This window comes from Nyctereutes procyonoides, unplaced genomic scaffold (assembly GCF_905146905.1).
Source record: "Nyctereutes procyonoides isolate TBG_1078 unplaced genomic scaffold, NYPRO_anot_genome, whole genome shotgun sequence".
NCBI lineage: Eukaryota > Metazoa > Chordata > Mammalia > Carnivora > Canidae > Nyctereutes > Nyctereutes procyonoides.
Window position 1 is genome coordinate 12978409 of NW_026575035.1, and position 26664 is coordinate 13005072.

At 37.6% G+C, this 26664-nt stretch overlaps 1 protein-coding gene across 5 annotated transcripts in view; it reads right to left on the bottom strand.

Annotated features, from left to right (window-relative positions):
- Window positions 1-26664, bottom strand: part of SGK3 (serum/glucocorticoid regulated kinase family member 3) — a 133348-nt gene that overhangs the window by 39907 nt on the left and 66777 nt on the right. For all 5 annotated transcript variants that reach the window (XM_055318156.1, XM_055318158.1, XM_055318159.1 and 2 more), the window contains exons 2-5: window positions 23265-23477; window positions 16805-16888; window positions 11850-11922; window positions 3590-3665 (exon numbers count right to left, since the gene is read on the bottom strand). In XM_055318156.1, the coding sequence (XP_055174131.1) occupies window positions 3590-3665; window positions 11850-11922; window positions 16805-16888; window positions 23265-23342 (311 nt within the window). In that variant the 5' untranslated portion in view covers window positions 23343-23477. The remainder of the gene's footprint in view (window positions 1-3589; window positions 3666-11849; window positions 11923-16804; window positions 16889-23264; window positions 23478-26664) is intronic.

Below are 26664 nucleotides of genomic sequence, written 5' to 3' on the forward strand. Positions count from 1 at the left end.
ACAGGCAGAGGGAGAAGCAGGCTCCATGCACCGGGAGCCTGATGTGGGATTCGATCCCGGGTCTCCAGGATCGCGCCCTGGGCCAAAGACCGGCGCTAAACCACTGCGCCACCCAGGGATCCCCGGCAACATTATTTATAACAAAATAAAACTAACTCAAATGTGCATCAGCTGTAAAATGGATAAATGAGTATATTCATACAATGGGATGCTATACAGCCATGGAAATCAACAATTTATAGCTATATGCAACAACATAAATGACTCACATGGTTGAAAACAAACCAGATAGAGAATACATATTGTATGATACCATTTATTATAAAGTACAACAATGGGACATTAATCTTTCCTGCTAAAAATCAGGAGAATAGTTAACCTTTGAAGAGGAGGGAAGGAATACAGATGGTAAAGAGGCATGTGAGGGGTGTCAAGTGTTCTGGTAATGTTCTAGTTCCTGGCCTCAGGGAGGGCAACTCAGGTGTGTTCATTTTCTCATAGTTCATTAAGCTGTGTAATATGATTTGTGCTCTTTTCTGTATATGCTATACCTCAATAAAGCTAAAATAAGGTATTTTACTCCCATTTGCATTTCTTAAATAAAGAAATGTTCAGTTTCTCTGACAGTCACTTGTATCTCCTCTTTTATAAATCATTAATATGCTTTGTCCATTTGTTTTGGTGTCATGTGTACTATCTGCACAAGCTCCTTCTACATTATTTTATCGATTGTCCTTTACTATGGGAAGCTTTTCCTACATTCTTTTTTTACATTTTTGGTTTTTAATTTCACTTGTGATTTCTGGGGTTCAAAAGTTTTTAATAAGTCAAATTTGTCTGGGACACCTGGGTGGCTCAGTGGCTGAGCGTCTGCCTTTGGCTCAGGGCGTGATCCTGGGGTCCTGGGATTGGGTCATGCATTGGGCTCCCTGCAAGGAACCTGCTTCTCCCTCTGCCTGTGTCTCTGCCTCTCTTCCGTGCCTCATGAATAAATAAAAAAATAAAATCTTTAAAAAAAAGACCAAATTTGTCATTGTTTTACTTTATATCATGCACTGCCAATATGCTCAGAAAACTTTTTTTAAATCTAGAAATTAGAGAAATAAATATTAAGCCATCTTATTCTAGTTTTAAGATAATTTAAAAAATAAATTCTAATAAAGTTGTTGTAGAATAAGTAAAGGTATTTTAAGATTTTTATTTTTAAGTAATCTCTACACCCACCATGGGGCTCAAACTCCCAACCCAAGATCAAGAGCCACATGCTCCACCGACTGAGCTAGCTAGGCACCCCATTAAGTATTTTTAAAGTACATTTCCCTGACACAGAAGTAACAGGCACACAGTAGGTGTTCACAGTATACTTGATGATTGGCTTCTTCTTGCTCTCTTAAATTTGTACTATTTTATAATTTGATGTATAAATGAGAAGTATGAAAATTAACAAAGCTCTGTTAACATCAAGATGATGGCAGTGAAAAATTAAATTTGAAAAAATCCCTGGGTATTTATTTTTGGAATTCTTTAAATGTCCTCTACCTTGAATGGAATGATGGCAGTTGTAGGGTATATATATGTACAAAAAAATCCATTAGGTTTTAAGAATTGTGTATTTTATAGTATAATGTTAAAGTTAACCAAATTGCTTTTAACACAAAATATAACATCTTTAAAATGTTACAGATCCAGAATAAACATTTAGAATTTAATATATAGTGGTAGAGGTTCTAACACTTCAAAATGCTGGGTGAAATAATCACCACCATCACCACCACTCGTTCTATACTTATTCCATGTGAGGCTCCATCAAAGAAGACAAATTTGGCCTCCCAATGTATGAACTATATTTCAAACAAGCCACTAACCCACCAATCTTTAGTGATCTCAAGTGCAGACAGCAAAAATTAGAGGTTAGGGTGTAGATCTAAGCTAAAGACCTAGAATCTGTCCTAGGGAAAAGACATAATGTTTAAAAAATAATCATACAGAGAGCCAAATCACAAAAGTCTCTTTGCTAAGGAAAAGAGCAGATGTACAAACTCTGAGTTCAAGGATCTTCCCTGATTTTGTGTGTGTTTGTTACCTGCTGAAGGCCCAGAATAGAGAGGCACCTGCTCCTCAATGCACTGGCTAATCCCAGAGCTACCACAAGTGCTGTGCTTCTTCCTGACCCTTGTCCTACTTGTGAGCATTAGGGAAAATCTAAAGCAATGGGCAGGAGACCTTGGCTGGAGGAGGTCCAGGTCTAGTATTTTACTAATTTAGTAAGTTACATTAAATTAAAAAAAGGAGGTCAGAGGACTTACTCAGAATGATAGAAGCCCTCAATAATTACACTGTGAAGAACTACACAAATTGGTAGTCACTGGTTTTAGAACTGCTAAAAAATACAGTCCTCCAGTGCTGTGATTCTGAAAAGAATATTAAAGATGCATCACTGTCCATAAGGCAACCTTCATATCTACATAATTATAGAAAAGCTCCCCACATAGTTTACTCTATCCTCTTTATTTCTTCCAAGAACACTTTATATAAACAAAACAATGTTAAGTAATATAGACGTAAATTTAAAATCTACATCATAATAATGAATATCCATGAACTCATTACCAGACTAAAAAATGAAAACACATGTAAAACGATGGCTCTACCTGTACATTCCCGTATCTGAGATGCCCCAATCTTCTGGCTTATTAACATGAGATACACACAGGGGCGGGAAAGCACTTTCATGCTCAGTGGATGCCTGCAATGCTGTGTTGAGAAAGCCTGGAGACCCCATTTGGGTCAAGAAGTGGTGGAACAAGAAGCAGTGGCATGTGTGCAAGACCCTTGCCAATTCCTTCAGCCTCATCTCCTTTCTGAAAACCTACTCTGTAGTCTAGTCACCATAAAATGTCAAAACTTAAGTGTCTTGAACATGTTAGACTTCTTACAGATTGTTACATTGTACTGCCCCTTTTGCCTGGACACTCTCCCTATCTTTTCCTGAACAACTGCACATCCTTTAAATACCAGGAAGCCTTGCTTGACTTTCTCCCAAGGAAAGCTGTTCACATTTTTCTCTGCTATCTTCTAGCACCTCTTTCATAAAACTTTCCTACCTTTAATTGCTTGTTTATATGCCTGTTTCTCACACTCAACTGGGAGCCTGTTCTTCTGGAAGGTTCTCTTTATATTACCAATACATATAACAAGTACTTAATAAATGCTTCAAAAAAAAGTTTTCATTTAAATCCCAGTTATTTAACAGACAATTAAATACTAGTTTCAGGTATACAACATAGTGATTTAACAAATGCTTTTCAAATATAATTAGAAAAATGTCTTAACTGTGTATTATGCAAAGTTCTTCCAAGTTTGATCTACAAAACTAATACAGGTACAAAAGGAAGAAAATAACTAAGGCCATGAGTTGATGGAGGGAAAAGGAGATTAAGAAGATCAGAAGAAAACTGCTTGCGGATTTTACAAACATATATAGCACAGTAACATTCCATAGAACATATAAAATCTATTATCAGTAGCTTATTCAATATTCTTAGATTTGGTTTCAGTACCTCTTCAAAACACAATGAAAATTACTTACTGGTTGTAAAGTTCTGGATACCTAACTAAGTTCTGAATGAATTCATTCAGTCCTGCTCTTCTTTGTTTAATAAAATCTGTTAAGAGAGACATAAACTATTAGGATTACTTATGTCAGACTATGTATAATTATCATTAATATAGCTATCTAAGAATAGACAACCAAAAGACAGTGAACTTTGATCGATAAGCTATTTCTTAATTCATGCTTCTTGATGTACAATAAGAAATACTTAGAAATATATTTTTAAATCTATAAGTACGATTATAGAATTAAAATCAAGCAGAAAACATTTCTCCCAAAAGAAAATTCTCCAAAGAAATGCCCATTTTAGGTTCTAAACAGACTCACTACAAAATTTAGAGAGGTGTCTTGCTTTGTCCTACTTCTCAAGTACTATCAGGTAATGAATAAAAATTAACACTATGACACTAGTGATGGAAAATTACACTAATTAAAAAAAAAAAAACACCAAAAATTACCAGAAATCCTTACAACTGGGGAACGGTGCTTAATGGTTAATTGAATATCACCAAAACTCACAGCTAAAAAACTCCCTCTGCTAAATACAATGGAACAATTTCCTAAAGAACAATTGTCCAGCAGCTTCCAAGTGTTCTGACTATTAATAATTAAGGATCATGCATCAGCAGGTTAGCAATAAAGGTCAACCCAAAAGATTCCTGGAAATCAAAAACTTTGTGTCTTATTTGTGCTACCTACTAGTTATTAAAAATCTACTGCATGTCTCAATAAAAATCTATAAACAATATTCAACTCAAGAATGAGTTTTGGTTTAGTAAAATGATTTTTACTCAATAAAGGTTTTAATGTACAATGTCTCTCACCAAAATTATGTTTTTTTCCTAGTCACATTTTCCATTTCTTAAATGTAAGGTATGGCTATAAAAGAACAAATGTAAATTAGATTTGGTCTCTTGGATCCAGATCCAAGTTTTTTCCTGTTCAATTGTGAATTTCTTGAATAATTTCAGTAAGGTATCTTCTAAAACTCCTGCAAGGGCATTCTTAGTATTCACCACAGAGTAAAGCATATGTGAGGTTTACATTAGAAACTACACTTGAAACATAGTTATTTTTCAGGAACTGAATTCAGTAAATAACATATGACAGAAAACTAAGATGAATGACATTTGAGATCATTTAGAGAAAATCTAATGATTATAGGAATGCAGCTTTACCCTGTTCTGTGGATATTTACTAAAGGTACATTTTACATTGGGAGATCAATTGTGAGAGTAAGTTTCTTTCTTTACTGAGCTACAGCCCCATGCTGCAATAAGTACTACTAGACTTTCCATTTCATTGCTGACTTCACAGTTTTTGAAAGTCCTATGGAAAGCCTGACATAAGAAGAGAAAGAAATCAGTAATGAAAAAAGAAGTCCTAGTAGTCAGAGTTTAGGGGAAATTCCAAGCTTAATTTTTAGATCAACATTAAGCATGCAAATATCTTTTTTTTTGGTATATTTTATTATTGGAGTTCGATTTGCCAACATACAGCGTAACACCCAGTGCTCATCCCATCAAGTGCCCCCCTCAGTGCCCATCACCCAGTCACCCCATTCCCCTGCCCATTCCCCCTTCCACCACCCCTTGTTCGTTTCCCAGAGTTAGGGGTCTCTCATGTGCTGTCACCCTCATTGATATTTCCTATTTGCTCTCCTTTCCCCTTTATTCCCCCCCCCCTTTTTTTTAAGATTTTATTTGTTTATTCATGAGAGACACAGAGAGGCAGAGGCACGGCAGAGGGAGAAGCAGGCTCCATGCAGGGAGCCAGACGTGGGACTCGAAATCCCGGGTCTCCAGGATCACAACCTGGGCTAAAGACGGCACTAAACCGTTGATGGACAAAGTGCCTGATTATATTCATTATCAAAGGATATTTAGAGCTCCTGGGGACCACAGAGTTTTTTTTTTTTTTTTTTTTTTTTAGTCCTAATTCACACCTTTCTGGTTAGGAAACAAGGTTAAGATTTTTGTACTGTTCCAGAAATGTGTGAGAAATATCAGAAAGGGAGACAGAACATAGAGACTCCTAACTCTGGGAAATGAACTGGGGGTGGTGGAGGGGGAGGAGGGTGGGGGGTGGGGGTGAATGGGTGACGGGCACTGAGGGGTACACTTGACGGGATGAGCACTGGGTGTTATTCTGTATGTTGGTAAATTGAACACCAATAAAAATTAATTTATAAAAAAAAAAAAAGATTTTTGTACTGTTCCAAACAAGTAATTTTTTAAGATTTTATTTATTTATTCATGAGACAGAGAGAGAGAGAGAGGCAGAGACACAGGCAGAAGGAGAAGCAGGCTCCCTACAGGAAGCCCGATGTGGGACTGGATCCCAGGACCCGGGGATCTCGCTCTGAGCCCAAGGCAGATGCTCAACCACGGAGCCACCCAGGAGCCCCCAAACAAGTAATTTTAAATTGTGTATTTTGTTTTTAAAGGTACCATGCATAAATCGGACAATAGAGTAAAGTGAAAACAGAAACAAACCAACTTGGATTAATGTAATTCTGCTATATATTAGCTGTGTGGCTGGTCTTTGCTAAGTTTCTATTTTCCTCATGCATGAAACAGAGGTAAAAGAGCTACTTTATAGTTAGGAATTCAAATAATAGCACAGCTATTATCATTACTACTGCTACTATTATTACATTATTGTATTATTACTATAGATATTGTATTATTATATACTAATACTATAACATTAACAGCATTTTAAAAAACAGCCTGCTACAGGGAAATAATACTGGAATCAGAGTCTAAGATGTAACTGAGTCTTATTTGTGCCACTGCCTACCTTGTTTTATAACCACAAACTCCTCTTTATTTTTTTTTAATACAAACTCCTCTTTAATTTGTCAAATAGGGGATAGAATTAGATGATCTATAAGCTCTCTTTCCAGTTATACCATTTCATGTCTCAAAATAGAAGTCATCCAAAAAAGAAAAAAAAAAAGAGACTAAGACTGGTTAACAAAATAATAATGTACATAATTCAGAATCCTTAACTATTTGAAAATTTAAGGTCTATGAGAAGTGATTTTTAAAATCTTCAGACTAATATTAAGTAGACTTTCCAAAATGAGTGACTAGTTGAAGATGGCATGCATGCATTCATTTGTTCACGAATCACCTTGTATAAGGCACTGGAAATACAAAATGTTTAATTAAGACATGGCACCTATTCTCAAGAAGGTCCAATTCTAGAGGAAAACAAATTTAAACAAATCACTACACTCAGGCATACCAAAGGAACTGAGAGAATCCACAAACTGCTATGAGAGCAGAGAAGAGGCTCCCAACCCCACCTAGGGACTAGCACTTAAGAAAAATTTCCCAAGGCTATGGTACCTACACCAAGTCTTATGAAGAACTAGATGGGTACGATACCTAGGCCTCAAAAGAACTCAAAGATTAGAATAATAATGGGCAGTTGTCTTATTTTGTACAAACCTATTTCTCTTCAATTAGTAAGGGTTAAAAGTGAGAAATAAAAGTGGTTTCTACATAAGCTGTTAATTATGCCTTTAAAAAATATTTTATCTAGAGCCTAACACAAGTGTAACAAAAGGTACTTAATTGATGTGTTTATGAATGGATAAATACTGAGCAATTATATATTCTAACATTCATAGTCTCTTAATTTCATATGTCCTCTTATTTGATGCACCCTGATTTTGTTACTTTGTACTCTTATTTTTCAATAATTAATTTTAACTACTGTTTTTTTTAATTTCAGAAAAACAGTAATATATATGTATTGATCTCAGGATCCTATTGGCAAAAGGCTTGATATTAAACCATTTAGAATATAAAAATTATAGCTATCTCTGTGTACTCTACAAATTCTTTTTTTTTTTTTAATTTTTATTTATTTATGATAGTCACAGAGAGAGAGAGAGAGAGGCAGAGACACAGGCAGAGGGAGAAGCAGGCTCCATGCACTGGGAGCCCGACATGGGATTTGATCCTGGGTCTCCAGGATCGCGCCCTGGGCCAAAGGAAGGCGCTAAACCGCTGCGCCACCCAGGTATCCCTACTCTACAAATTCTTAAATTCAAAATGAAATTTTAACTTTGAAAAGTATAGGAAGAAATAACCCTTAAAATCTACCTTCAGGCATGTAAAACTTATCTTGCAGAGGTTGGTAACCACCAGAATAAAGAAATGAAAACAGGAAAATGGAGACATGCTCTTAAACTGCAACATAAGAACCCAGGTATGTCCGGAAAAGCTCTGCACAATAGCTGTCAGGCATGAGATAAGTTAAAAGGGCAAATTCTTTCTTCATGCTCTAACTGTCCCATCTTTGGCCAGTGAAAGCCCCATCAATTAAGCTCGTGTGTTCTTTTGATAAAGCCTTGGTAATCCTGTATCGCTTCATCGCTTTCAGGCAAGATGTGCTAAGACCATCTTGTACATTTCTTGCCCGGGACCTGGAAGTACTGTTTTCCCATGGAACTCTGGTTGCTTTATGGGGGAAACAGTTTGGAAAAGACAACCTGGAGCCTACGAATGTTCACTACTGCTTGTTACAGTTTTTAGGTATTTCCAAAGGACAGAGCTAGGAAATACGTGCTATTTTTAGAGAAAAATAAATCATGATTTCACACTGTATTCCCAAATTAAGTTAAAACTTATAGGATTTTTACTTAAAATCTCTTTGACTTTATTTTTCTATCTCTTTCCTCTTCTGCTTAAAACTTTGGTTCCCAAGACAGTAACATGAATACAAAATAACTTCATATTATAACGGTAAGACTGACTGTTGAATGTAGTGCAAAAATTTTTTTGTGCATGTTTTTGTCCTTAGCATTCATCCCATGAGGAATATATAGTCAAAATTCCATATTCTGAAGTCATTTAAAATAATTATTATTAAAAAATAAAATAAGATAAAATAATTATTATTATTCTCCCTGTGTTTACACTATCAATCAAAATAGGGTTTTTTCCTTCAGTTTAACTGTTAGAGATTGCTTTATTACTGAATTTTACTTTTGTTTTTAAATATTTTAAAATATGCACATGGTTCCAAAGTCAAAGCTATAAACAAGACTTATTCAGGAACATCTAACTTCTTTCTCTTTTGCCTCCTCCCACTGGCCTCTCCCTCCTCAGTTTTTAGTTTTTCAGTTTATTATTCCGTTATTTAATTTTGAATCCCCATAACCTTTACTACACAAAAAAGATACACTATACACATCTGCACCTTGGTTTTTTTTTTTTTTTTTTTTTGCACCTTGTTTTTTCTAATGTATTTTGGAGAACACTCTACTGCAATGTACAATAAAGCTTTGCTTGTTCCTTTTTAAAGCTGCATCATATTCCAAGGTTGGAAGGTATTTCAGTTGCTTTTGCTATTAAAAACGAACAGTTTCGTATGCACATCATTTCATATGCAGTTTATCTATGGAACAAACGCCTTGAAATGTGATTTCTTGGTCATAGTGAGATGCACATATAGCTTTGCTAAATATTACCCAATTCCTTTCTTTATGGCTTAGACCACTTTGCATCCCCACTAGCAAAATATGTCTGTTTCCCCAAATTCTAATCAAATAAGCACTCTGTCACTCTGCCTTTTTTTTTTTTTTTTTTTTTTTAGTATGGCTTAGATTTGATCTCCCAATAAAGTTTTCCAAGATCTCTGTGACATATGGTCTATTACACTGTTGCCAAATCATATACAATATGCTCAGGATGGGTTTCAAATTGCTCTTCAATAAAAATACATTTTGTTTAGTATCAAATAATTAATTTACCAAAACGTATACACCATAGGGCATTCTGTCTGGAATTTTGCCTTAAAGAAGTTGCAGGCTTTAATCTCTTTGTCTTCTTCCCGAGAAAAAAATGAAAGGATCCTGTCATTAGGGTTTAACTTAGGGCTTTCTAGAACACCAGCCCGAGTTCAAGTCTCTATTATCAGCAACACACAGTACGATTCCTCTCATGTCTTTTCTGTCACTTCACAGTAATTCATTCGGTTGTTCACTGAGGCCTGACACCTCACTTATCTCTCTCTTCCCTCTTCCCCCATTTACCTAAGCAATCACCAATATTTCTTTTCTTTTCTTTTTCATTTTAAAAATTTTATTTTAAGAGAGAGTACAGGAAGGGAGTAGGGCAGAGGGGGAGGAGGAAGCAGAGTCCCTGCTGAGCAGGAAACCCTATAAGGGGCTCAATCTGCTAAGGGCAGACACTTAACCAACTGAGCCGCACTGTTGCCCCAATCACCAAGATTTCTTACAGATTTTTCCTTAAAAGAGTTCCTGTATATTGCTCCCTTTTTAGCCAATTTCCCCTTGAGTCCTCATTCTGATTATCCAATGTGAGGACTACCGAATATTCCCTTATCCAATGTCCCAGTCTCTATCCTGTCTCTTCTCTCTGTGCCTACAGTACATCATACACTGTTGGTTTCATATCATGTTTCACACTCACTTTACCTAAATAACTCTAGGACCCACATGTTGCCCATGATTATATTTTTCAACCTATGCTCCACAGATACACTTTACTGCTGTACCAACAAAGCAGCTCCATTTTTAACTGTTCTACACATGACATTTTCTGCAAAAGATTTCACTGGGAAAAAAAGCATTCTGCAGCTAAAAACAAAATGAGAACAAAGGTGCTGTCCTACAGAATCAATTCTGTCAAACACCCAATCTGGTTTTGTTGTGGCGACTCAGTCTTCTCTTCGTCCTCTCTTTTTTTCTTTTTATTTGCTTCTCTTTATGAATGAATTTACGTATTCAAGTAGTATTTATTGAAAACCTAAGATCTACCAGGCACTATAAATCAATAAAAAAGACAAATACCAGCATTCATAAAATCTACAGCCAGATGAGACAGACTGGCAATGACAATGAAATATGCTAAATTCTCTCAAGAAAAAAAAATTCTACACATAATAAGGGAAGTGAGAACCCTCTCCAATCCTGAAGTTCACAAAGTGTAAAAGAATAAAGAGTGTCCAGTACAGAGGGCTATAGGGGATGATCCAGTAGTCTCTCAGGGAAGACACTAAGTTTAATTAAAGCTAGAATGTAAAAGAAAAATGAAAATGTTGGAGGATAAAGAGAATTTGTTCATTGTAGACAGAATTTCACAGGGCACAGTGAAAAGCTTTGAGAGGGAAAGAAATGATATAAGGCTAAGTTGAGGGCAGCCCCGGTGGCGCAGCGGTTTAGCACCGCCTGCAGCCCAGGGCGTGATCCTGGAGACCCGGGATCGAGTCCCACATCGGGCTCCTTGCATGGTGCCTGCTTCTCCCTCTGCCTGTGTCTCTGCCTCTCTCTCTAGCTGTGTCTCTATGAATAAATAAATAAAATCTTTAAAAAAAAAAAAAAGGCTAAGTTGAAGGGAGAACATATAGTCAGGATAAGTGATGTGAGAAGTTCTATCTTGAGTAGAGACCCAAAAAAAGCGGACATGTAAGGAATCATAGGTTTAATGGGTTACGAGGTTACCTCTTACAGAGATGAGACAGATGATGAGGGTGGACGGCACTCTAGCTCATCAGGATTCATCTGTGGCACAGACAGATGACTTTTCTCATCTGCATAAGGAGATTATCTGGTGGTTGAGAAGACTTAAGTCTCTCTGTATGTAGCCATTTGTGACCTGAATTGATACTATAGATTCTAGTGAAAAAAGTTCCAGGCTTGAGCCTTCAGACATACAGTTCTAGACTCCTGAGAGCCTATGTGTCATTAGGTTCCCAAAGGGTGAACAATAGGACATTTTCTTAGTATGCCATTCAGAGGCCTACAGGGTGCTATGTATACAGCATAAATTTTATAAATATTCTGGAAGGAACAAATAATATCCTTCATGGTAGAAAGTATCCCAAATTATCCTTAATGACCAATTAATTTATCTGAATCCAGACTGCTTGAATTTTACATCTCAATCTGACACTAGCTGGGACCCTGGGCAAATCAATTAACCTAAATGTGCCTCAGTTTCTTTATCTATAAAACAATGACAAGAATACCTACCTCAAAGGGTTTTTGTGAGGACTGAATGAATTAAAACATGTCAAGTGTTTAAAACAATGCCTGGTACACAGAAAACCCCTTCTTGGGCATTATTTTCATAGAACATGAGATCATTAGCTTTGTGAGGCCTTTTACTACTTACTAAACAGCACAATGAGTACATTAACTACTTCTTCAAACTTCAACCATCACTTACAGCTGGTCTATGAAGATATTGCTTACCTGGATCAAAATTATCACCAAATATTCTCTTGGCAGGGATCTTCAGGGCCATAGCAGGAAATTGTTTCTTTAACTAGAGTATTAAAAAATAACATTAAATGAACTTAATTTTCTAAGTCTTCTAGTTATATATGTACCAAGACAAATTATAATTTGATTTTCAAGAAAATCCATCATAACACATATGTTTAGGTATATATGATCAAATAGATACTATATTAAATTATAGCAATAAAATCATAGCCTGACTAATCATCCTTTTTTTTTTTTTTTTTAAGATTTTTATTTTATTCATTCATGAGAGACAGAGAGAGAGAGGCAGAGACACAGGCAGAGGGAGAAGCAGGCTCCATGCAAGGAGCCCGATGTGGGACTGGATCCTGGGACTCCAGGATCACGCCCTGGGCCAAAGGCAGGCGCCAAACCACTGAGCCACTCAGGGATCACTGACCATTGTTTTCTAAGAAAGCTGATGAATTTTGCTTCCAAAACCCTCTGCTCTAGCCTACCCCTTATTAATATTTTAATACATTATTTTATCAGATTTGCTTATCCCTAGACAAAGAACTTGGCTCTGAAGACATTAAATCTGGGGCAGTAAAGTCATTAATGGGTTCATGCTTATTTTTATTATAAGCTTGATGTCAAAAAAACCACACATACACACACACACACACACAACACACACACGTAAACTATATATCCAACTACCAACTGTCAGGAAATACAAAGAATAGAAGAATGTATTAATCACTCTACACCAAGAGTATGTGGTCAGCAAAACCCAGACCAAAGAATCTGTAGAGAAATGACCCTGCTTTTTCAACAAAAAATTGTAAAGGAAATAAAAGAAAGGGGAAGGGGGAAACTTTGCGACATAAAGACACTTCATAGATTTATCAACCAGTCATATAAACACACAAATATTTGATATTAAAATGTTACTGTTATTTTTAGATGTGAAAATAAATACTCTCTATGTGTATTTTTAAAGAACTTTTATCTTTTTAGAGATGTGTACTAAAGTATTTACAGATAAAATGATATGAAGTCTAAAATTTGCTTCAAAATTACAGTGGGCTGGCTAAGGAGGGAGCTGAAACAAGAATGGCCATGTATCTGGAATTGTGGCAACTGGATGGTAAATTAGATTATTTTCTATGTTTGTACTATTCTGTTTCTGTATATGTGCAACAATTTCTACAATTAAAAATTTTCAAATGCAAACTATACTCATAAAAATACATTTATATGGACATAGTGTCTACAGACTGGATATTTTTTGTTTTTTCTTTTACTCTAAAAGGAGCACAGAGGAAGAACCTATGTTTTCAAACTTAGGGAAATCCAAGCCAGGTTTAACCTCACTTCTGTGGTTTCATAGAACACAACTGATACTGTTCCCCTGGTTTTTGCTCTGTCCCTCACCACAGGAGACAGAATTAGTAGTTACAGAAAAAGCAGACAGAGAAAATGAAGAAATAAGAAAAAGAGGAATAAAGGAAGAGAAATACAGGAAAAATGAGGGGGAAGGATAATAAAAATTCAACTATATATTAAGAAAAAATTTCTGCAAAAAGCATAAGATGGAATATTTGATAGAAAAAGAAAATGAGGGCAGCCCGGGTGGCTCAGTGGTTTAGTGCCGCCTTCAGCTCAGGGTGTGATCCTGGAGACCCAGGATCAAGTCCCACATTGGGCTCCTTGCATGGAGCGTGTTTCTCCCTCTGCCTGTGTCTCTGCCTCTCTCTCTCTCTCTCTCTCTCTCTCTCTCTGTGTGTGTGTGTCTCTCATGAATAAATAAATAAAATCTTTAAAAAAAAAAAGAAAAAGAAAATGAAAGTGATCATGGTGCAGGAGGGTAGGGTACCCCAAAACAAACCATTCTATTTTACCTTTACACTTAGAGATACTCAAATATTAACACCCTATCTAATTAATCTCTAGCAAGCTATTTATTTATAGATTTATTTAGTTATTTAGTTATTTGAGAGACAGAGAGAAAGAGTGAGTACATGCACAAGTGGGCAGGGGGAGGCAGGGAGAGGCAGCGGGAGAGGGAGAAGCAGGAAGCTCAATGCTTCCCTGAGCAGGAAGCTCAATGCTGGGCTTGATTCCAGAACTCCAGGTTCATGACTTAAGCTGAAGGCATACGCCTAACCAACTGAGCCACCTAGGCACCCAGGCATCCCTAATCTCTAGCTATTTAAATCATGAAACCATCATTAACATGAGGATGGCTTTTCACTCAAGCAAGATCTCCACATTGCCAAGTTTTTAGATGGCATCCCCTTCATTCCTCCTTCTTATAAACAGCTCTACAGAAGGAAATGTTTAGAAGGTAAATCTGGCTCATTTAATCTTTTTAAGCAAAATACAAAAAGAAATGTCAGCTTTTCAGTTATTAATAGTTCACTGAACAAAATTTAATCTCATTTCTCTAAGAAGTTCATATAAACTGTCTCTGTATGCATGTGTTATAGTACCAACATAACTATGATCAAACCTGTACAATTCTCAAAAAGTGCTGATCATGTATATAAATGTATCCAAGAATTTCAAATAGAGTTGGCAATTCAACCCTTACCCAGCCTCTAATATAAACTTTTTTTTTCCAATATAAACTATTTTTTAAAAATCACTCAACATTATAGGGGAGTCTGGGTCAATTAAGCATCCAACTCTTGATCTCAGCTCAGGTCGTGATCTTAGGGTCGTGAGTCTGAGCCCCATGTTGGGCTCCACACAAGGTATGGAGCCTACATAAAAATAAATAAGTAAATTTAAAAAAATCATTCAATGTTACAGAATATATTCTCATGTACAAATTCTTTTTTGCTATTATTATATTTCAAAAGTGTGACTTTACTTACAGTCAAAAAAAGACTGTCTCAATATCCTTTGATTAAGCAGTTTAAAAATATGTATTAAGTTCAGTTACATATGCATTAAAGAAAAATTAAAGAACAGAAGAAAATACAGTAAAAATACTACAGTTATCCCTAAGTAGTAACATATTATGGGTGATTTTTAAATTTAAACACTTTTATTTTCCTCCATACTCCAGATTTTCTAGAATACATATTAATTTTACATAGAAAAAAATGGCCATTTAAAAAACTGCAGTATTATTTTAAAAGTTCAATTTTAACTTGCAAAGCATTTGAATATTATTTGGAAGAAAAACAGACACAGTGAAATGCTAAATAGAAATGAATCAGAAGCCTTACTTTTGTGCATTAGCAAAACATGGAATGTTGTACAGCTAGAAATCTGATTAATTCTGGTCCATTTTACAAAATAACTTATCTCTTAACTGAGGTATGCTTAACTTCCTCCATATTTAAAGTATCTTACAAATGGTGAGTCACAGACTTATGTATCTATTTAACCCTATTTTTAAGGTCAAGATACAGGATTAAGAAAATTGAAAAAAATTATCTTCTTAAATATGAAACAATTTTTTCTGAGGGATGCATGGTAATCTGCCATTTATTAAATAATGATATAAGGATATTCCTATTTATTCTTAGGGCAGAAAAAATTTAAATTTGGGATTTGAAGCATAATTACTTTTTTTCTTAACTGAAGTAAAGCTTGAATCCAGAGCTCTCTTAATAATCTGAGGTCTATAATGACCAACACAGATGGTGTTCTTTGTCCTCCTAGGTATATGTGACTAATACATGCACAACACTGAACAATAATACACAAACCCTGGTCACTGTATAGAATTGACCTGATGTGTTTCAATGACCATGGTGCTCTTGCTTCTTACTTTAGACAGTATTTGTAATTCCAAAATTAATTACATATTAAAATTAATATTTAATATGTGAATTTTGAATATATAAGAGTAGGTTTTACAAATTTAAATAATTAATGACCCCTTACTTATCACCCCCCACCCTCCAGTAACTGTCAGAACTTACAAAAGTCCGTATTCATTTTAGTTGAGTTGGTTACTTAAAATCCAGAACCAAAGACTTAACTCTAACCAAAAATGAAACTATGGAAGGAAGGTAAGCTTTTAACAAACATTTAGATCTAAATTTAGTTGCTGGGCAATTTAACCAGAAATAACATGATGACTAACAATTATTAGAGAGGCAGCAGAAAGAATTTATTTCTAATATTCTGACATTAAATGTATTTTAAGTTGCACGTCTAGGGATCCCTGGGTGGTGCAGAGGTTTAGCGCCTGCGCTAGGGCACTTTGGCCCAGGGCGCGATCTTGGAGACCTGGGATCGAATCCCACGTCGGGCTCCCTGCATGGAGCCTGCTTCTCCCTCTGCCTGTGTCTCTGCCTGTGTGTCTGCCTCTCTCTCTGTGTGACTATCATGAATAAATAAATAAAATCTTTAAAAAAAAATAAGTTGCACTTCTAGTATTTGTATCTTTAAGAGTTTACTTGGAAAGAGGATTGTTATCCTCTCTCCACCCTTTTTTCTAGGAATTCCAAAGTTAGGATGCTTCTGAAGACTCTTACCCTTTTCTGCTTATATATATGAGTAGAAATATTTAATCACTCAAAGAAATCTTTTTGGGGTGCCTGGGTGGCTCAGTTGGTTAAGCATCTGCCTTCAGCTCAGGTCATGGTCTCAGTGTCCTGGGATTGAACCCCGCCTCAGGTTTCCTGCTCAGTGGGGAGTCTGCTTCTCCTCCCTCTGTCTCTCCCCTCCTCAAGCATGTGTGCTCTCTCTCTCCCAAATAAATAAATAAATAAAATCTTAAAAAAAAAAAAAAAAGGAAATCTCTCTTATTTGCAAGTTTTCTCAGGTGTTTTATTCTTTTTTTTTTTAAGTTTCATTTATTTAAGTAGTCTCTATACCTAATATAGGTCTTGAACTTAAAATCCTAAGATCAAGAGTTGCACACTCTTCCAACTGAGCCAGCCAGACACCCTCAGGTGTCTTGTTTTAAATAAAAATCCTGCAGACTGACATTTACTTACAGTATTGTAAAGCTTATCAAACTCTGCGTATCTCCTGAAGACAAACCACTCACTCCTACCCACTGAGACCAGAACTTTATAAACCTGTGGAAATAAAAAACAGTATAATAAAACTTGATTGCAAAAAAAAAAAAATTCATTAGCGATTTAATAGGTGAATAATCTGTTTTTATTCTCATAAAACTGATACTAGACATTCATGTTTATACACGATTCTCTAAAATACATAAGGATATCGGCTGAAAGACTTAGTCTTCTTGAAAGGAGATTTTTATATTTTTAGGAGACATTTCATTTTTAAAATGTTAAGAAATAGTTCCATATATTTCAAGAGAATAACACAGTGAACACCTGTGAACTCATTCAGATGTTCTGAATTCTAACATTTTCCCATTCTTATTTCATACTTTTTCCCCCAAAATTACATTATAGATTGAATTGATGCCATTCTCCTCTCTTCTTCCTCAGCAATAACCATTAATCTGAAATTATAAAGCATTTTCAAAAGGATGCCTAGCACATAGTAAAGACTCAGTTATTAGTTCTCTTTCCAGGTCATCTTGTACACAGTATTTTTCACACTAGGAATTTATCCTCAGACTTCCTACTACCATCTTTCATGTGTTTAATATTTTCATATATACATAACTCCATATAACCATAGTCAAGAACAAGTAAGAAGAACAAACATTACAACCCCTAGAATATACATGAGAAAATGATGGCCCAAAAAAAGCTGAAAAACTTGCCCAAATTCACAGACTTACGAGACTGAAATTTAATTCTTCTAACCCTTCATGTACTACAACTAGTATCAAATCAACAATTATAATACAGAATTCTCTTAATTCATCCCATCCCATATTCTCAGAATATAATTCAACATAGTAATGTAGAGAAAAGGGTTTGGGACCCCAATGGTCTGTGTCATTTCTTTTTTTCTTTTTTAAAGATTTGAGAGAGAGAAAGAGAAAGAGAGAGAGGCACACAGAGTTGGGAGAGGCAGAGGGAAAGGGAGAGAGTCTTAAGCAGATGCTACACTGAGCAAGGAGCCCAATGAGGGGCTTGATCCCACAACCCTGAGATTATGACCTGAGCTGAAACCAAGAGTCAGACACTTAACCAACTGCAGGGGAAAGGGACAAATAACAACAATCTAGTTTTTTGAGGAAAAACTCACTGATATATGATTTGGGTTAGGAATTACAGAGATAGGAATTGCTTTGGGGTTTACAATACAGTTGTCCACAGTCTACTAGACAACATAGAGTAAATCAGGTTTATTTTTAGAAGATGGGCATACAAATATGTATAAACTATCCTTTCCCATAAAAGATTGAAAGCTACATTCACAAACTTATAGTTAGATAATATGGTGAAGAAAGCACCTCTCTGATACTGTATGTGATTATAACATACAAATTTTATAGCACTAGGTAAGATATGATCACATTAACAAATGCACATTGAGAATGTAAAGCTACAGTCCTCTGCGAGAGGAAGAATAAAGTCTCACCTGGAAGGGAAACAAAGGTTTTGGTATCAATCACCTGAGTTAAGTGATGAATTACTTACACTGAAAAAAAAAGAGCACTCAGGCACTCTACATGAGCTACATGTGGTGGTGGGTGGTAATATGGCACTTCCGGTCTTAACCAAGAAGGCATCAAGTTGTCTTACAGGAAGCTATTGGATATATGATACCAGATTTGTTTGTAAGACGACACCACTCACAAGGAAAGAATGCAGAAGTAGAGGATAAAGCAGCTGGTCAAGGTGCCAATGAAGCTGTACCATCTAAGATTAGACTACAGATTTATCTCATAGAGTACTCAGGATCAGATAGGACTGGAAGCAGGACTGCTATCAAAGGATCAGAAACCTAAGTTTAGATGATTGCAAGCTTCTTCAGTTATTTATGCTGGCTTCCTAGTTGTGGTAAGGTGGCTTCCCGTGGTTACCCAAGTAGAGCCAAGACAAGAACCCACAAATGGGTTCCAGATTGAAGCAGCTCTGCTGCAAATATGTTTATAGGAACTAAGATAAAGCCACCTGAAGTTACTAATCAGCACTATGACTTATGAACAAGGGCCTATTTTTTTTTAAAAGACTTTATTTATTTAGGAGAGAGAGCACGAGCAACCAGGGGGAGGGGCAGAGGAGAAGCAGACTCCCTGCCAAGCAGGGAGCCCAATAAGGGGTTCGATCCCAGGACCCCAGGATCACAACCTGAGCCGAATGCAGACACTTAACCAACTAAGCCATCCAGGTGCCTCAAGCAAGGGTTTATTAAGTCAGTTCTAATAAAACACCAAGAGGTAAAAACAAACTCTTCAAATTTTAAAAAACACTTTCATTTGCCAAAGAAGCACAAGAATTCACAGAAAGCAGTACAATGCTTATTACAATATAAAATTACTTGTTTTTTATTTTTTTTAAAAGATTTTATTTATTTTTTCATGAGAGACACAGAAAGAGAGAGAGAGAGGCAGAGACACAGGCAGAGGGAGAAGCAGGCTCCATGCAGGGACCCCAATATGGGACTCGATCCCAGGACTCCAGGATCACACCCTGGGCTGAAGGCAGGCGCTAAGCCACTGAGCCACTCAGGGATCCCTACTTGTTTTTTTAAAAAAGATTTTATTTATTTAAGAGAGCACGCATGCACAAGCATGAGCAGGGGAAGGAGCAAAGGAAGCAAGCTCCCTGCCAAGTAGGGAGTCAGATGTGGGGCTTGATCCCAGGACTCCAGGATCATGATCTGAGCCTGATGCTTAACCAACTTAGCCCCCTGGGAGCCCCAAAATTATGTTGTTGTTTTTTTTAAGTATTTCTTTATTTCCTATCTTACCCTACCAGAATCTAAGTTCCTTGAAAGATAGGGCTGTATCATTCTTGCTACCTACCATATCCCATGTCTAGAACAGTACCTACATGACACGCAAACTCAATGACAATTTGTTGAATGGATTAATGAAAGTATAATTGAGACTTGATTTAAGACATCATAGAAGGCAATGCATCTCTCTGTTAGAAGTTTCACAGTATAGAGCTATATAAAAGATAACTAGAGTACAAAAATACTAGCAAATAGCAAATAATACAACATCTATTTATGTTCCCAAGTATGACACAGGCATCTGGGACCTGCTGAAGCTCAACACAGAGTCTGTGTTGGGTAAGGTGGAGTCTGTGTTGACTAGAACTGAGGTTCTTTTTTTTTTTTTTTTTTAAGATTTTATTTATTTATTCATGAGACACACACAGAGAGAGGCAGAGACCTAGGCAGAGGGAGAAGCAGGCTCCTCGCAGGGAACCCGCTGTGGGACTTGATCCTGGACCCCAGGACCACGCCCTGAGCCAAAGGCAGACGCTAAACCGCTGAGCCACCCAGGCGTCCCCTAGAACTGAGGTTCTTGAGGACTTCCCTGTAGCAATCAGTAACTAACATGTGAACTTAGTATTACTTTTCATTCAACATCAATTCAACAAATACTTTTTAATATCCATCTCTGTTCTGGGTACTGATAAAGCAATAGTGAGGGAAGTTCTTATTTCAAAGGCCCTTGCATTCTAGTCTATTCTAGTAATAAATAAACACAAAATGTGTCAGGTAGTGATAATGCTATTAAAAAATTAAATAGGGTAGGGGCACTTCAGTAGCTCAGTTAAGCATCTGACTCTTGATCTCAGCTCAGGTCTTGATCTCAGAGTTGTGAGTTCAAGCCCTGCACTGGACTCCATGCTAGGTGTGGAACCTATACCAAAAAAAACCAGGGGGATGCCTGGGTGGCTCAGTCGGTTAAGCATCCATCCGACTTGTTTTTTTTTTTTTAAGATTTTATTATTTATGCATGGGAGACACAGAGAGTGAGAGAGAGAGAGAGAGAGAGAGGCAGAGACAGGCAGAGACACAGGCAGAGGGAGAAGCAGGCTCCATGCAGGGAGCCTGACGTGGGACTCGATGGAGGGCAGCGCCAGTGGCCGAGCAGTTTAGTGCCACCTTTGGCCCAGGGCGTGATCCTGGAGACCCAGGACTGAGTCCTGTGTCGGGCGCCCTGCAGGGAGCCTGCTTCTCCCTCTGCCTGTGTCTCTGCCTCTCTCTCTCTCTCTCTCTCATGAATAAATAAAATATTTAAAAATTATTAATTAATTAATTAAAATTAAAATTAAAAAAAGATTAAATAAGGTAAGCAGGACAGAGAGTGAAAACAGTAGGATGGGGTGTTAAGATACTATTTTATAAAGTATGGTCAGAAAAAGCCTCTCTACAAAGGCAACATTTGATAATCTGAAGCAAGGAAATGAATAAGGTGATCTGGAGAGGGCCTTTGAGTATGCAGGGGACAGCTGTGGGACAGGTGAGTAAGAGTGATGTTATAGGCTTCCCTGCACCTTTCACAAAAGGCAAAAAAATACCTCTACCAAGAAAAGTACATGGACAGTGAGATAACCCACTGCCTATATTTGCTATATTTGAACTTCCATTAAATTTGGCAAGAGCGGGCACCTGGGTAGTTCAGTGATTGAGCAACTGCCTTTGGCTCAGGTCATGATCCTGAAGCCCTTGGACCAAGCCCCACATCAGGCTTCCCCCAGGGAGCCTGCTTGTCCCTCTGCCTGTGTCTCTACCATTATCTCTCTCTCATGAGTAAATAAATAAAATCTTAAAAAAAAATTGATATGAGGCTATGCCCTTGAAGGAGAGAATGCTCAAAGGTAAAAAAATAATTAAAAAAAAAAAAAAAGAGAGAGAGAGGGAAGGAAAAAACCTTCACACACACTCCACTATTTTACTGAGGTACATGGACCTCTTGTTTACCATCAATGTGATGTTTCTAAGACTTCCTTATAAGATTATGGAATAAATGCACAATGCTTAAGATACTGCTGCAATAGACACTGAGCAGAGGCAAATGGCCAGATACAATGCAGTCTCTACTTTGGGCTTTGGTATAGTATGTGGAGGTACATTTATTAAGAAACAGAGGACAGAAGAAGAGAGGTTATTTCCAGCTCCTTAACTGGGATTCTGGGAGAAAAGTGTCATTTGGGGCTCCTGCCCTACCTAGTTAAGAAGGGAGACTGGAGTGGTCAGACCAAAGGGTTCAGTTTAACTCCTCAATTTTCCATTGTGACATGAACTCTGAGTTGAAAGTCATTTGTCATGGGATGCACCTGGCAGGAGACAGGAGATCCCCAAGTCAGAGGCTAAGGTAGACCACTTGAGTGAGGAGCAGTGAAAGCAATGGCAGAGCCTCAGTAGGGTCAACAGCCATCAAGAGCTAAGGAAAGCTGAGTCAGCAGTGAGTCACCACCACTGTGGCCAAGCCAATGAAGAACAGATCACAAATCAGTTGATCGACTGTAGATGCCAGCAATGAATGCCAACAAAATGTCCAGGGCTAGATCAGGTCAACCACAGCTGGCTGTCTGCCAGACCAGTCACTCTACACCTGGGACAGCAAAGATCTAGAGGGCTAACAAAAATACAAGAGCCTTCGGCAGGCCACCATGAAGTCAGTCACTGACTCAACAAAATACCATGAAAGGGGACACCTCTCTACCCATAAACTGCAACATCAAATTGGAGAAGTGTGTGTTCAAGTGGGAGAAAGAGAGCAGAATGAAGACAGCCCAAGCATTTTAACTTAAAGGAACTGCTTAAATTTTAGCTCGAAGTAAGTGTTATACAGAATTGGCTTAATTTCTTCATAGCACTCAGCAGGTGGGAGCTTACAAGGAAGAGCAGATCAGTTACAGACAAGATAACTGATACTGTTTCAGGGGGAGGAGGGCAGGCGATCTGGGAATGTACACACAAACAGGACTACTGGAACTAAATACAGCATGCTTCATTAGAGAAATGGCTACTCTCCAATAATAGTCACTGATACAATGATCCAGCAAACATTCATTGTCCTTATTCTTTATTGTTCTATAGTAGATACTACCATGATAAAAAGTAAAATTAGAGATCGACTGCCTTTCAGGTAAAAAAAAAACCTTTCAGGTGGAAAAAAAATGATAAAATACTGGATTAAACATTTTTTAATAACTGAGGTATAAAATGATTAATGTCATAAGAAAGATGCTGTGGAAATTACAAGACAGTGGTTCTTAATATGGGATCAATGACTTCTGGAGTCCATTAACCTGACAATGCATGCAAAATTGCAAGCATGTTTGTAGATCATTGTGTTTGCACATTTTCTGGTGAGAGGATCTATTAGGGTTCCAAAAGCTTCTCCAAGGGTAAACAGGGAAAAGTCTGAAAAGGAAACTATATTCTGTTACAGTACAAAGGGAAGACTGTGGAGGATATATATCATTTGAAAGATAAGTAAGGTCTGGATATGTGGAAACATGGGGAGGATGTTCTGGTTAAGGAAGAACAAAAGGAGAAATGGAAATATTCTCTATTCCATTGTCCTCCATATGCTTTATATTACATACTTACAGTAAACCTCTTCTTCTTCTCTCTGTGTTCATCAGAGCTGGGAATGCTTACACTTGGGCAGCTTTCTTTGTAGTCCATGGTATAATCCCTTTGGGTTTATTGCCTCAAGAGGACACCAAAAAATGAGTCCGAAGAAACAGCAGAGGACAAACACAGCTAGCTAATCCAAAATATAAAACCTCTTGAGGTAATATTCAAATTCCATCATGCAACCTTAATGAACAGGAAAAAAAAAATACGGATTAGCAAAATAATCTAAAAAAACCCCAATGATTTGTCATTATTCACAGGACTCATTTTATGCTTATTCTGGGAGGAATTTACATTTGATCATATGTCTCAGCCCAGGTTAGAGATATAGTTTCTCTTATGCCCCATCAATAGCTAAATCACAATCAAACATGTGCATCCCATCTACCTTCTCTCGCTACTAAGAAATTCATATGGACTAACCCAACTTTCACCTAAAAGGGTTCTATTCTGTTAGATTTCAAGCAAGGTTTTTCAAAGTATGTTTTTCAACTTTTTTTTAAAGTTTATTCATTTAAGTAATCTCTACACCCAAGGTGAAGCTTGAACTCACGACCCTGAGATTAAGAGCTACGTACTCTTCCGACTGAGGCAGCCAGGCACCCCTAAAGTGTGTTTTTCAGACTTTTTGCATCAAGATGAGGTGAAGCCTGCTTCAGATTAGGATCCTTTTTGGGGTAGGTAACTATTTACTTCCATTTTACATGTGAGGCAACTGAGACATGGAGACCTTAAATAAATTTGCCTATCCAGGATTTGAACCCAGGCTGTGTGGCTCCAGTCTGGACTCTTAAGCATTGTGCAATGCTATACATTCTAACAACTTTGGATAATTCTTCTGTACTGGACCCCTGATCAGAGATATTATAGATCTTCATAGAGAACAAATACAATTATGTTAATCTTATCATTCACCCAAGGACAAAGGGCTTGAAATGTCAAACTGAGGTCACTTCTGCTACACATATCAACCCAGACTCTCCACTGATACCAAATAACACCCATTAAGGAATTAGTTTGCCAGTTTCCCTGGTGACTAATTTTAGGAAGTAATTCTGAGAGATATAATAATTATAAATAAATTATAATGATTTCAAATATCTATTAGGAGGCATTGAATATTCAGGTATAGTGAGTTTTAATCTATTAAAAGGGCACTTCCTCGGTTTAGCGCCGCCTTTGGCCCAAGAGATCCCGGATCGAGTCCCACATCAGGCTCCCTGAATGGAGCCTGCTTCTCCCTCTGCCTGTGTCTTTGGTTCGCTCTCTCTCTCTCTCTCTCTGTCTCTCCTGAATAAATAAAATCTTAAAAAAAAAACTTCAAAATAAAAAAAAGGGTGCTTCCTTTGAGATTATTCAAAACCTACTTTTCTGGATTTGATGCTGGAAATGCAGTCAAGAAAGACTTATACATAGTTGAATTAGCTGTCAAAAAAAAAACACAGAAATGTAACTGGCCTCCTCCTAAGCTCAGAGTGTCCCATAAAAGCAGCTAGCTTTTTCAGCTCCCCAGTAGACCAGCCACCTGATCAAAGTCTTGCTCTGCAGTCCCAGAGCTTTACTGCTAAAGAATCACAGCGGATGGAAATTAAGCTCTTCTAATGCAGATGAACTTGTCCAGGAATCCCAGACCCATATCAGCCCATTCTCCATCTGTGGCAGAAGTGACAAGAGGGTGAAAGTTACAGTGCTACACATTTCACACCTATCTCTTGAGAATGTGGGACCCAGGGGATGGTAGGCCTTATTTTTTTTTTTTTAATTTTATTTTACTTATGATAGTCACAGAGAGAGAGAGAGAGAGAGAGAGAGGCAGAGACATAGGCAGAGGGAGAAGCAGGCTCCATGCACCGGGAGCCCGACGTGGGACTCGATCCCGGGTCTCCAGGATCGCGCCCTGGGCCAAAGTCAGGCGCCAAACCGCTGCACCACCCAGAGATCCCGATGGTAGGCCTTATTGATACCGCATTATGTATGAGCTTGACTGTCTATTTGTACCTTACTGTGCATGGTACACAGGAGAACTAGAGGAGAACATCATGCCTTAGACCTTCTCTTTGGAAGGGACAATAAAATATGACATTAAGTGGCAACAGGAATAGATGAGGAGGAAAGAGCTGGGAAGCAGGATAAGCGGTTTCATACAAGGTAGCCAGGGGACATGAATAGTACACAATTAAGTATAGAGCCCAGCACTTATGGGGATGCCAATTCTTCACTGCCTATTCCCACCACCCTTCATAGCACCCTAATAGGAGTTAGCTCCCACAAGAACCCAGAAAGAAGTTCAAAGCTGACTCTAGAAAGGGACTGCCTTTATACCGAAAAATCTGCAGAATGTCAAAAATTTTTACCAGCAGGAGTCTGAGGAGCATATATGGGAGTACATTCAAAGAATGTTAAATGAAGGAGGACTAAATATGAGATTACTGTGATCCTATACATGGTGACAAGTATATCCTATCAATCTTTCTCTGGTCCTTCTCCAAGACCTACAGCCATTCATAAAGGTGACTGCCCACTGGGGAAAGAGAAATGTATAGCCTTTCCAAGGGTTATTAGACACTAGGTCTAAACTGACACTAATCCCTGGAGATCCAAAACATGGCTCACTAGTCAGAGGACCTATCTCATTCCAGAAAAGAGATGAGTGATGAAGTCAACCCTGATATCTCACGGTGGGTACAATGGGACAACAGGCCCATCCTGTGGTTATGTCCCAAGTCCTAAAATTTTTGTGCAAATGGGATATACTTAGGAATTGTCCAAGTCCCTGCAATGGTTTCCTCTCCTATGTCATAAAAGTCATATAGAAGAAAGGGCCATGAAGAAGCCCTTGGAACTCTTCTACCTCTCCTTACTATGAAAGTAAACCAAAAGCTGTACCATATCCATGGGAGAAGCTCAGAAATCAGTACTACTATCAAAAAACTTGAAGGATATAGCAGCACTGATTCCTGTTTTATCTCCTTTTAACTTGCCTGTTTACCTGGACCAAAGCCAGAAAGATCTTGGAACATGACAGCAGATTACTATGACTTTGATCAGATGGTGAGGCCAATCATGGTTGCACTTCTAAATGGGATCCTTCTTGCTGGAGAAAATGAGCATAACGTCTGATATCTGGTAGTAACTATTGACCTGGCAAATGTTTTCTTTTGTATCATCACCAATAAGGATAATACGATGCAATTTCCCACCAACTGCCTGAAATAGTAGTGCGTCTTCAATGTTTTACCTGAGGGCTATCTCTACACTGTCATAATATAGTCTGGAAAGACCTTGATCATCTCAGTATCCCAAAGATCACTACACTGGTTCATCACATTTACGGCATTATGTTAACTGGATCTGGTGAACAAGAAGTAGC